This window comes from Equus przewalskii, chromosome 9 (assembly GCF_037783145.1).
Source record: "Equus przewalskii isolate Varuska chromosome 9, EquPr2, whole genome shotgun sequence".
Classification (NCBI taxonomy): domain Eukaryota; kingdom Metazoa; phylum Chordata; class Mammalia; order Perissodactyla; family Equidae; genus Equus; species Equus przewalskii.
Genome location: NC_091839.1, coordinates 22,784,274 through 22,797,381, shown reverse-complemented (window position 1 = coordinate 22,797,381; position 13,108 = coordinate 22,784,274). Strand labels below are relative to the sequence as shown.

The 13,108-nt window shown below is 48.4% G+C and overlaps 1 protein-coding gene across 1 annotated transcript; it reads left to right on the top strand.

Moving 5' to 3' along the window:
• The first annotated feature begins 62 nt into the window (after positions 1-62).
• LOC103566285 (leukocyte immunoglobulin-like receptor subfamily B member 3) lies at positions 63-6,600 on the top strand. Its single transcript, XM_070558457.1, is given in 13 exon segments — positions 63-195; positions 364-399; positions 588-872; positions 1,021-1,073; positions 1,075-1,324; positions 1,542-1,838; positions 2,098-2,400; positions 3,056-3,103; positions 3,719-3,841; positions 4,155-4,230; positions 4,313-4,350; positions 4,587-4,642; positions 5,659-6,600. Coding segments are annotated over 13 exon segments (1,743 nt in total). The 5' UTR covers positions 63-161; the 3' UTR covers positions 5,803-6,600.
• The last annotated feature ends 6,508 nt before the right edge of the window (positions 6,601-13,108 follow it).

Sequence of the window (13,108 nt, the reverse complement as noted above, 5' to 3'; positions counted from 1 at the left end):
AGCTCTGGGGAGGGCAGTTCCCCTTTCTGTGGGGCTGCTGACATGAGAAACCCGTGACAAAGGACCAGCCTCCAAGTGGCCACACCCTGTGCATCCGTCTGTCCTTCCAGGCATTGTAGTCTCTTTCATCTTCACAGCTGGGGCCAGAGGGAGGAGACGCCATGAGCCTTACCCTCACAGCCCTGCTCTGCCTTGGTGAGATTTGGGGAGGGGGAGGGGAAGCCCTGGAGCCCTGGTCTGGGAAGGGCCCCACCCCACAGCCAGACCCTGGTCTGTCAGGAGAGCCCAGGACTCAGGAGGCTCATGGGAAGGAGGGTTCTGCTCGGATTCAGGGCAAATCTCTCACAGGGAATTCTCTTCCAGGGCTGAGTGTGGGCCCGAGGACCCCAGTGCAGGCAGGTAAGTGTGTCTCCAGGTGTCCCAGGTCCCACCTTCTCTCTGGGGACAAAGAGCCCCCACCAGGCAGCTGGGATTGGAGAACAGTAGTTCTGGGTTGAGGGATGTGGGACGTGTGGGGGGTCCAGGGCTAAGAGCTGGGGAACTGGGGTGGGGAATGTCTTTTGACCCAGCCTCTGATTTCCTTCTAGGGACCCTCCCCAAACCCACCATCTGGGCTGAGCCAGGCTCTGTGATCCCCTGGGGGAGTCCTGTGACCATCTGGTGTCAGGGGACCAAGGAGACTCAGGAGTTCCAACTGTATAAAGAGGGAAGCTCACTGCCCTGGAGCAGACAGAACCCACTGAAGCCTGGGGACAAGGCCACGTTCTTCATCCCACACATGACAGAGCAATATGCAGGGCGATATCGCTGTTACTATCTCAGCCCCACCGGCTGGTCAGAGCTCAGTGACCCCCTGGAGCTGGTGGTGACAGGTGAGAGGACACTCAGGGATCCCAGCCTCAGGCTCTGCCCTCAGGAAGGGGGTCTGCTCTCAGGGGTGTGTCCCCTCTCACGGCCCAGCCCCAGGGGATATGAGGGAGGTATGAGCCCCATTTTACGTGCTGCCTCCTCCTCTCCTAGGAATCTACAGCAAACCCTCCCTCTCAGCCCTGCCGAGCCCTGTGGTGACAAGCAGGAGGGAACGTGACCCTCCAGTGTGACTCATGGCTGAGATTTGACAGGTTCATTCTGACTAAGGAAGGAGAACATCAGCCCTCGTGGACGCTGGACTCACAGCGACACCCCAGTGGGCAGCCCCAGGCCCTGTTCCCTGTGGGCCCCATGACCTCCAGCCACAGGTGGACGTTCACATGCTATGTCTATGACAGTAAAAACCCTCAGGTGTGGTCACAACCCAGTGACCCCCTGGAGCTCCTGGTCCCAGGTGAGGAAGTCCCATCCTGGTCCCACCCATGATTTGAGGCACCAGACAGGGTCTTTACTCTCAGGGACCCCCAGGTGAGTGGGTGGGGTGAGGGGATAAGGGAGCTCCTGGGGAAGAGGCACAAAGAGTGAGAGACAGTGAGACCTGGGTTCCAGGATGGAGAAGGGGGTTTATGGGAGGAATCAGCCCCTGCATCCACAGGTGGTCCTTCTCCCAGGTGTGTCTGGGAAGCCCTTCCTCCTGAACCAGGAGGGCTCCATCGTGGCCTCTGGACAGAGCCTGACCCTCCAGTGTCTCTCTGATGTCGGCTATGCCAGATTCGCTCTGTCCAAGGAGGGGGGACATGACCTCCCCCAGCGCCTTGGACGGCAGCCCCAGGCTGGACACTCTCAGGCTGATTTCCCCCTGGGCCCTGTGAAACCCTCCCACGGGGGCCAATACAGATGCTACGGTCGACACAACCTCTCTTCTGAGTGGTCAGCACCCAGTGACCCCTTGGATATCTTGGTGGCAGGTGAGGAGCCAGGGAATTCAGTCAGGAGCCCAGACTATGCACAGGCCCTGCCAGGGAGCCCCACAGGGTCATGCCTGGAAGAGGGGTGTGAGGTCCTCAGGGAGGGAGAGAGACAGAGAGACAGGGGATGGGCAGTGAGAGGGAGACACTCAGAGAAAACAAGACAGACAGAGATGGGGGTCCTCAGAGAGAGGCCTGGGGACTCTTGGTTCCAAACAAGGTGGGCGGGCAGCCCCTCACCCACCCTTCCTCTCTCTAGGACAGCTCCCTGACACACCCTCCCTCTTGGTGCAGCCAGGCCCCACGGCGGCCTCAGGAGAGAATGTGACCCTGCTGTGTCAGTCACAGGGGCCAGTGGACACGTTCCTTCTGTTCAAGGAGGGGGCAGCCGATCCCCCACTGCGTCTGAGATCAAAGTACCAAGCTCGGCAGTACAAGGCCCAATTCTACATGAGTCCTGTGACCCCAGCCCACGGGGGGACCTACAGGTGTTACAGCTCATACAGCACCACCCCCTACAAGTTGTCACACCCCAGTGACCCCCTGGAGCTCGTGGTCTCAGGTGAGGGAACCTGACCCTTTCCTTTCTGAGTCACTCAGCTCAGGGCCTTGTCCCCCAGAGAACTCTGGGCTGGGATAGAATCGGGGGGGGGGGGGGGGCTATGAGGAAGGGTCACCCAGAGAGGGATCTGCCCCTCAGAGTATAGGAAGGAAACAGGGCCCTCTCGTGCCTGCCCCTTCCCACGTCCCCATCACCAGAATCCTCCATGTGGGTGGAGAGAGAGATTTGGGGACCACAGGGCAGATGAAGGATAATTGTGTGAGCAGAGACGGGGTCTCTGGGGGAACCTCCAGCCCCTCATCTCCTCTTGTCCTTTCTGCTAGGATCCTCTGGGGACCCCACCTCCCCACCCCCAGGGCTCCATTTAACATCTGGTGAGAACAGGGGCCTCTGTCCAGAGAGCTCACAGTTTCTCCAGGCCTGTCTCTCGAGATTCAGCTGATCTGACTCCTAGCTCCTCTCTCAGCACAGCTTGTCTCCAGGGGGCTGGGAGTCGGGCAGAGATGGGGGATCCACAGGGTTCCAGCAAACTGAGGCTGTTGGATCGTGGGTGGGGCAGTCATGGCAGAGGGAGACATTGGGGCCCAGCCTGCGGGAGGGGCAGCCGGGCTGAAGTGGGGAGAAGCAGCCCCCTCACCTCCATCCTGATCCCCAGGGGGCTCTGAGGACCGACTGCCCCGCACAGAGTCAGGCACCACGAGGGGTAAGTGAGGGTCTCTGTGAGGAGTGGTGGGTGGGTCCATGGGGGCGCGGGCTGAGTTAAGACATCAGGAGACTCTGACTTGGACACGCCTTCCCCTGTCTGGGCCTCAGTTTCTCGAAGTGTTAAGGAGAGAATTGTGGCCCAGAGCTTAGACTCCCTGTCAGTTCTGACAGTGGTTCTGACCTTCTGAGAGAGGAGGCCTCACAGGGAAGCCCCCCAGGATGTGATTTTATGGGGTCTTGTCCCCTCTGCATCAGTGACAGTGACATTGTACGGGGGAGGGAGGGGCAGGACAAGGGTCCATGGGGTTCAGGCCCTTTCCCTTCAGCTCAGGGTGCTCAGCTGGAGTGGAAAGAGCAAGGAAGGCAGTCGGCAATCCCAGTTCAGTTCCCAGCTCAGTTACTTCCAACTGGGCGACCTGAAACATGTGACTTACCTCTCCGTGTCTCAGTTTCCTCATCTGTGAAATGGATGGATGGGAGTGGCAGTCTCCCGTTGCAGGATTGTCATGAGTTAGAGGAGATGACTGCACTGACCCCAGCACATGCCTGGCACATAGTAGGTGCTCAATTAAATGGCATCAAGGGCTCGTACATGGCATCACTTGTGCCCAAGGTCTCCAGTGGTACCTGAAGGCTGTGATCGGGATCTCCGTGGCCTTCATCCTGCTGCTGCTCTCCCTCCTCCTCCTCTTCCTCCTCATGCGACACTGGCGTCAGGGCAAATGCAGGATGTCAGGTGAGTAGGGAACGGGGCAACCCAGGTCACAGGAGGACGTGGGCTTAGGGCACCAGCTGCAGGAAAACCAAATAGAAGGGAAAAGCAGCCTAGAAAAAGACTTTTCCAGAATCTCAAATGAGAAAATCCTGAAGAAAACACTTAATACAGCACACATGCACACATTTAAGGTACTTTTTACCTTTTTAATCTCATGAAATATTGAAACATGCACACAGTATGTGTTAAGATTTCCTTCTTGTCTCCTGAATCGCATGTGGAGGGCGGGTGCTCATTACCTCCCAGGGCTGAGACTCTGTCCGTCTTGACCCAGCCCAGAGACAGGCTGATCTCCAATTTCCTGCAGGGGCTGCAGACCCACAGCCCAAGGACTTACGCCTGAAGATCAGGTAATTGCCGCCCCGAAGATCCCAGACTCCCACCCTGCCCTCAGCCCTCTCTCTGCCACTAACACTCCTGTCTCCTCCCCAGCTCCAGCCCAGCTGCTGACGCCCAGGAAGAGAACCTCTGTGAGAGGGAAAAGGGGCCCCCATGGCGGGTGTGGACACAGATTTCAGTGGGCCATGGGGGGATGGGCTGGAAGGGCCTCAGGATTTGGGGTGAGAAGGACTGAAATCCCCCCTGAGCGACCTCGGGCCATCTCCTCACACCTGGACCTCAGTGGCCCATCTGGGAGCAGAGGGGCTGCAGCCCTGAGAGACCTCAGGGAATCCTGACAAGAGACACACCCCCTGTTCTGCCCCAGCAGATGCTGCCGTGAAGGACACACAGCCTGAGGAGGGCGTGGAGCTGCACCCTCAGGTGAGACCCCTGCCCTGTCCAGGCTGCCAGGGACCATCCTGTTGCCGTGCTTAAACCTATGGACACTTTGCTGTCCTCACGTCACCCAGCTCTCAGCAGTGTCCCACACTGACCTCTCCTCTTGGGCACCTGGGGTGTCCTGCTGTGACTTTACTCCTGGTTTCTGTGACCTCATGGCCCCCCCTATGTGGTTGCCTTTCCTGGTTCCTGTCCTCTGTCTGACCCTCTGGTTGATGGATGCACCCCCAGGTCTCAAGAGGATGCACGAATAAGTGAATCACCCACAAGTCCCCTAGGCTCCCCTTCATTCATTCACCCAACAGCGTGCACAGGGAGTTCCCTGTTTACCTGGCTCCATTGAGGTGCTGCAGGTACAGCAGTGAGCAATACTGTCTCCACACTCCTTAAACTCACATCATGGGTGAGAGAGACAACATGTAAATAAATGGGTAGCGTCCTAGAGTGCAAAGTGCTGTTAAGGAAAATAAAGTAAGGAAAGGGGGTAGAGTGTAGGGCATGGGGGCAAAGGAAACAGCAGTTTCAAAGGTCCTGAGGGAGCAACATTCTTTTTCAGGAAGATGGGCTGTGTGACTGGAGCCAAATGAGCGAGAGACAGCATGTTAGGATAAGAATCAGAACCATAGAAAGCATCCAGATGTCCAAGGCTTAGGAAGTTCCTGAAGATTCCATCAGGAAAGTAACCTCACTCTGTAACAGTGTGGACAATTGACTGGAGGAGGTCAGCAGTGGGATCAAGGAGACACTGTTTCTGTCCCTCTGTCTCCCTCTAGCAGGACCCCCATGATGAAGACCCCCAGGGAGTGACATATGCCCCGGTGAGCCACTCAAGATCAAGACTCAGGCAGGGGGTGGCCACCTCTCCTTCCCCCGTCAGAGGAATTGCTGGATGTGAAGTACAGGCAGAGGGACAGTCAGGTGGCTTCCATCCTCCCCAAGCTCCCAGGCCTCCCCCATCGCAATGACATTTCTATCTCCCCACTCTCTCCCTGCTCCAGGCTACTGCATCTGAAGACCCCCAGGACGTGACCTACGCCCAGCTGAACCACTTGACCCTCAGACAGGAGATGACATCCGCTTCCTCCCAGTCAGAGGAGCCACCAGCAGAGCCCAGCGTGTACGCTGCTCTGGCCATCCACTAGCCCAGGAAGGACCCGGACCCCACCCTCCAGCGAGGGAGACTGCAGGGACCCCAGAAGGCACAGGAGCTGCCCCCAGGAGACACTCAGCTAATGACTTCCAGCCAGCCTGGAATCCTAACGTGGACCACCAGGAGCTTCTGGGACTCATTGGGAGTCACCTGATTCTGCAATCAAAGATAACTGATATCCCCACATTTTGGACATAAAGCAACAGACTTCTCAGTAATGCATGAGTGAAATGAGAAATCCAAAACAGAAGGGAGAGAATGTTTTAAATTGAATGATAATGTAAACATTACACATCAAACCTATGAAATAGGAAAATTAAGAACCATGAGTGAATATATTAGAAAAGAAAAGCCTAAAAGATCAATGACCTAAGCTATTAAATCAAGAATTTGGAAAAATAATAGAAAATTATCCCAGATTAAGGTAGAAGGAGGGAAATAATGATGATGAAAGTAGCTACTAATGAGGACAAATAAAAACGTGAGCCAAAAAGTTTCATTCTCGAAAACATCAATCACACTTACAAATCCCAGCCACAATGCTCAAGGAAAAAAGAGAGAAAGCACATATTACATCATCAGGACAGCATCACAGATCCCACAGACTTTAAATACACAACAGATCATTATGATCAATTTTATGCCACTACATTAGAAAATGTAGACGAAATGGACAAAATCCTCAAAAACACAATATACCAAAATGATGGATAAAAATAAATAGAAAATCTGAATTGACATATATATTGAATATGTTGAACCTGTAAATAAAATTTTCCCAAAAAATGAACTCTGGGTCTGGAAATCTTCCCTGGTGAATGTCTCCAAACACTAACGCAGTCATGAAATACACATACACACACACACGGACACACAAACACACACACACATGCAAGCACATACCAGACTTAAATAAGCCTCTTCCCAAAAATAGAGAAGGAGGTAATATTCCTCCCAACACATTCTATGAGTCCAGGAAAAACTGATACCAAAACCCGACAAGGAAACTACAAAATGGGGAAAATCATAGGAAGCTCTCTCACAGGAACTTGCCTGTAGATTCCTACACAAAATATTCCCAAACAACACTCGGCAATATATAAAACGAATAACACAGCACAACAATGTTGGTATGTTTTTTTCAGGAATGCATGATTGGTTTCATACTCAAAAATCAATCGATATATTTCAAACATAAAAGAACAAATAGAAAAAGATGATCATATCAAGAGATTGAAAGCCGCCGATAAAACACATCACCACTTATAATGGGAAAAAACTCCCTCAGATATAAAAGGGGATTTCCTATCATTTATCAAAGCATCCTTAAAAATTGGGAAGAGAAATAATTTTTAAAGGTACAAAATTGAAATCTTTCTGCCTGTGACTGAGAAGGAGACAAGAATATTCACTATGACCTCTTCTATTCAGCAGGGCACTGAAAGAAACAATCAAATAAAGTAAAAATAAAAACATGATAAGCACTGAATGGATGGAATAAAACTGTATTACTCAAAAATTACAAAATTGTGTGCATGGAAAACCACAAATAATAGAAACATCTATTATTCTAATTTGAAAAGCATTGATCCAATGTCGCTGGATACCACATCAATACATAAAAATCAGTTGCATTGCAGACTCCCAGTTTTGGACCAAGAGGAAGTAGAGCTATGTCTCCCTAACCCCCATGAGGCACAGTACAACTCCTTGACCTTGTACACACAACATCATGAGAACACGCCAAACAGTGCAGAGAAGGCAGCACATGGGCTAAGACTGTTAGGACCCCAGGAGTGACACAGCGGGTGTCCAAGGAGTCACGTGGGGGACCTGGACTGTAACCTCCTCCTGGCAGTAATGAGTCAGTACCCCAGCCAGGTGTCAGAAAAGGCTTTCTGTAACAGAAGATTTAAATACTATCCAGATTCTCACAATATTTTATCCAAAATGTCCAGGTTTCAATTTAAAAAACCACTCATCATAACAAGAACCAGGAAAATCTCATCTTGCATGAGAGAAGACCATTGTCAACAGATGCTGACACTGACATAACGCAGAGGTTGGGATCATCTGAGGAGGACTGTAAAGCACCATAATACAAATGCTTTGATGGGCAATTACACAAATGCTTAAATTAAATCTAAAAAATAAGTCTCAACGAGGAAATAGAAGATACAAAGAAGAAAGTAATGGAAATTTTAGATCTGAAAAATACAATAATCTAAATAAAAGGCTGCAAGGATGTTCTCAACAGCAGAATGGAGAGGACGGAGGAAATAATGAGCATGAAGACAAAACAACAGAAATTACTCAGTCTGAACAACAAGGACAAAATAAACCAGAAAAGAAGATGAACAGAGCCTCAGGACCTGTGGGGCTCTAACAAAAGATCTCACATCTATGTGATCTCAGTCTTAGAAGCAGAGGAGAAGAGGAGGAGACTGGAAAACTATTCAGCAAATCATGGCTGGAATTTCTCCAAACTTGGCAAAAGTCATAAACCGGCATATTCATGACACTCAGTGAATGCCTAAGAGGATAAGAAATCCACGCCAAGACTCAACATGATCCAACTAAGGAACAAAAGACAAGTTTCTTTTTTCTTGATGAGGAAGATTGGGCCTGAATTAACATCTGTGCCCAGCTTCCTCTATTTTGTATGTGGGATGCCGCCACAGCATGGCTTGATGAGCGGTGTATAGGTCCATGCCCGGGGTCTGAACCCGCAAGCACACGAACTTAACCACTACACCACCAGGCCAGCCCCAAAGACAAGTTTCTGGAATGCAGTGAGACAGAAATGCCACCTGACCATAGAGGGAAGCTATTCAGATGACAACAGTCTTCCCATCAGAAACCGGGAAGGCAGGAAGCAAGTGGAACATTTTGCAGGTGCAGAAAAGAAAGAACTGTTGACCCTGATTCTACAGATGGTGAAGTTATCCTTCAGGGATGAAGGGGAAATAAAAACATCCTCAGGTGGAGGAAGCTAAGAGGATTGATCACAAGCAGGCCTCCCCTAAATGGATGGAAAAGGAAGTTCTTGACCCAGAAAGGAACTGATAAAGGGAGGAATCTTGGAACATGAGGAAGGAAGAAAGAAGAATGAGAAGAAAACACGTGGACACTGGGACAGCGCAGAGGCAAGAAAGTCAAAACTTCCCAGTTATTTTCCCTCCATGAGCACTCACCTCACATTATTTTCAAATTTTGAGGCAGCAAAAACAAGCATACATGCATTGATGCAATGATGTTTGCAGCCTTTCTTGATGGGCTAATACTTTAGGAAGTAAGCATAAATTAAAGTTGTATTTAACTCCCCGAGCTCACACAGTGATGGGAGATGTTTGAATTCCACACAGCCCAGGGAACCTGTGGAACACTTGGAGCCATCAACACACCCCCTGAAGAGCCAGGCCTTGGTAGTGAGGCCAAATGAGCTGTAAGATTTGCCTAAACAGACTGTTGTTAAAGCCTTGAAAGGAAAAGCTGAACCACCAAGTCATTTAATCAACTTCCAAAACAAAGATACATACTCTTTAAAGAAAGGAAGCAGAATCTGTGTACTCAACAGCATAACTTTCATGTTGCCTGGCATCAAGATCGAAAACAATCCTGCATTTAGATGGACGAGCAGAGGGTAGGGCCACCCTCAAAGGCTTAAAGGAAGCAGTGGTGGTCCCGTCGTATCCCTGCTTAGGACACTAGCCCGGCCCCTGCAAAACAGGATGGATCATGTGTCATGGACGGTGGAGGGCCACGGTCCTCACCTGTACTGACTCCTGTCACAGCTGCTCTGCACGATGGACTCATTTTCTAGGGCAGAATTCTGCAGCCTCTGGTCACTTCTATGCAGCTGTGATCTGGTAACTAAGCAGCAGCTCTTCTTCACCTGGGATGGACTGCAGTACACGTTCACTGTGTCCAGGGATAAACTAACGCTCCCTCTCTCACAGCATCGTCCAAAGGGACCCTCAGCACCTTGACATTGGGGAGAACATCACATTTGTTCACAATATTGGTGACATCGTGTTACTCTGACTTGATGAGTAGAGAGTGGTGAGTACTCTGGTAGCTCTGGTATGTACTCCAGAGGGTGGGAGATTTAAAAAAAAACAAAAAAGGGAAAAAGGAAATCCAAAGATTCAGGACCTGCCAATGCAGTGAACTTTATAGAGGTGCTGCTCTCTGAGCCCTGCCATGACATACCCTGTATTGCACGTTGCAGACGCGTCACACTAAGAAAGAGACACACTTAAGGTATGAGGCTTTGGATGGTGGAAGTAGCAAATACCATACTTGAGAAAACAAATTTCTCCCTTACCAGGTGACTGAGAAGTCTGCCAGTTTGAGTGGAGCACAGAGGAACATAGGGCTATGCAGTACCAGGACCCTACAGCCATGGCCCTGTGATCTGACAGATTCCGTGGTCCCTTAGGTACCTGTGTGCACTGGGACGCTGTGTGAATTCAAAGCTGAGCCCCAACAGCAGAGTTAAAACTTAGCTCCCTTGGGTTCATGCCATCACATCACCTGCGACAGACAGTGGATGCCACTTAAAAAACTGCTCCTGAACAAAGAGAACAGATTAGTGGTCACCAGGGGAAAGGGGGATGGGGGGTGGGCACAAAGGGTGAAGTGGTGCACATACAATATGATTGGCAAATAATAATGTACAACTGAAATTTCACAAGGTTGTAAACTATCATAACCTCAATAAAAAATAAAATTAAGAAAAAAAACCTGCTCCTGACATGCTACTGGTTCTAAATAGAAACTGAATGACTAACAAGGACACATCAGGTGTCTATGCAACTGGAACCATCCATCATGAGCTGGCTATTGTCATTCCCACCAAGCCCTAAGGTTGCAATCCATTGTTGGATGAGAGTGGTACACCGAGGGCCATGTACAGGTCCAGAGGACAAATGTGAGTCACACAAAGGTGTGGGTTAGGTGCACATGACACTCACATCTGTACCCTTCACAATGGCGCCTCTCCTCAGCCGTCATCTACATCTCTGTGGCCTGGGTCCTGCCTGGGTGGGGGATGTTTTGGTGTAGTGTTGCTCTACAGCCCCACACAGGGGACTCTGAGAGAGAAAATGCCTTCAGGGGGCAGATATTCAAGGTATATTCGAAAAGGACAATGCACTTTTTGTGGAAAGAGAACCAGCTAGATGTAAAGGTGTACACGGACTCCAGGAGAGCAGCAAATGCCTTTTCTACATGGTCAGGGGACTGGAAAGAGCAAAACTGAATGGAGGAGACAAGGATATCAAGGAAGCAGCCACGTGTATGGACAGATGTACAGGAGTGGGCTCAAAGCACTGGATCTTTGAATCAGATATTAATGTCCCTAGAGAGCCCCACTGTAGACAAGGTCCTTAACAACCAAGGGGACCAGCGTGGCTTGTTCAGCAGATATTAGCCAGCCTCTGATCTTCATTGTTTCAGAGTTTACACTGTGGCCTATGAAGGACAGCCATGGCGGCAGAGATGGAGGCTCTTCATGAGCCTGGTGTCATGGACTGCCTTTCACTCAGACTGATCCAGCTACAGACACTGATGGATGGCCATCGTTTCAGCAGCAAAGATAGACACCAAGTCCTTAATATGGTATCATTCCTTATGGAAGAATCAGACATGTGGCTTCAAGTTGATTTCAGCCCTGATGGAATGGACACTGATTGAGCCTAACTAGCACGTATGTGTGTGTGAACACTGAGGCATAAAATGTGTCCCCTTTAAGTGCATAGTTTCATCAGCTTTGGTAAATGTAGAAATTCATGTAACAACTATCACCACCATCAGTATACAAACCACTGCCACCACTCCTAAAATTCCACGGTGACCTTTTTAGTCAACCTACACCCCCAAAACCCAGACTGAAGCAAACAGCAATCAGCTTTATTCATTAGGTGTTAGTCAGGCCAGATCTAGAATTTGATAAAAGAGGAATCATAAGGCATGTACTTTTCTGTATCTGCCCTCTTTTGCACAGTATAATGTTTTTTTAAATTCATCCATTTGCTTGATATATCATTGTAGTTTTACTTTCATTTCTCCAGTGATTATTGATGTTGTGTATTTTTTCACATCTTTGTTGGTCATTTAAATATCTTCTTTTGAGAAATGTCTGGTTCAAACTGTTTTGCTCATGTGGGAGGATTTTATTATTATTTGTAAAAACTCTTACTTATTCTACATACAAATGTCATATCGGATACACTCACAATAAGTATACTTTTTCTCTTAGTCTGGCTTGTTTCTTCCATTACCTAACACTGTCTTTAGAAGAGCAAAAGTTTTTAATTTTATAAACTCCAATTAATTTTTCCTTTGTTGTGCTTTATAATTTTGTATCTTTCTGAGGAATCTTTGTCTAACCTAAGGTTGTAAAGATTTTCTTTAATGGTTTCTTTTAGACACCTTATGACTTTGACTTTTGCAATTAGATCTATGATCCATTTCATGTGAATTATTGTGTATAGTGTGAGGTAACGGTCAAGGTTCATCTATTCCAAACAGACATCCAGTTGTCCCAGTACCATTTGTGGAGAAAGTGATGTTTTCCTCAAGGAAGAACTTCTGTCCTTTGCTAAAAGTCAATGGATCATCTGTGTGATCTCTACATCTGGGATCTCTATTCTGTTTATTTTTTTACCTCCTATCCTTATGCAAATGCCACACTACTCATTACATTTTTTCCTTCCATAGAAAGTCTTAGTGTAAGAAAATGTCCTACTTTCTCCCTTTTCAAAATTCTTGCACTACTATTGCGCTTTTGTATGTCCACATATATTTTAGTATCCGCCTGTTAATTGCTAAAAAAGCTAGCTGGGACTTTGGGGGGATGTGAATATCTACGGGTTTAGAGAAAGTTGAAGTCCTAACAATATTGAGTCTTTCAATCAATGAACATGGAATATTGCTTCTTCGTTTTGTTGTTGTTGTTGTGCTTAATTTCTCTTAGCCAAATATCATAGTTTTCAGTCTTCAGATCTTACGCATCTGTACTTATATATACCCCGACATGCTTACAGTTTTAGGGTTAATGGAAACAGTATTGTATTTTACTTTTGCTTTCCAATTTTCCTTGTTAATTTATAGAATAAAATTTAACTGATTTTTGAATATTGATCTTATATCTTGAGAACTTGCTCCTTCACCTATTTGTTGTAGACACTTCTTTGTAGACTCCTCAGGATTTCCTCCACATGATTATCTGGATTGGGAATAAAGACAGTTTTGTTCTTTCCATTTTAATCTGGATGCCTTCTATTCCCTTTCAC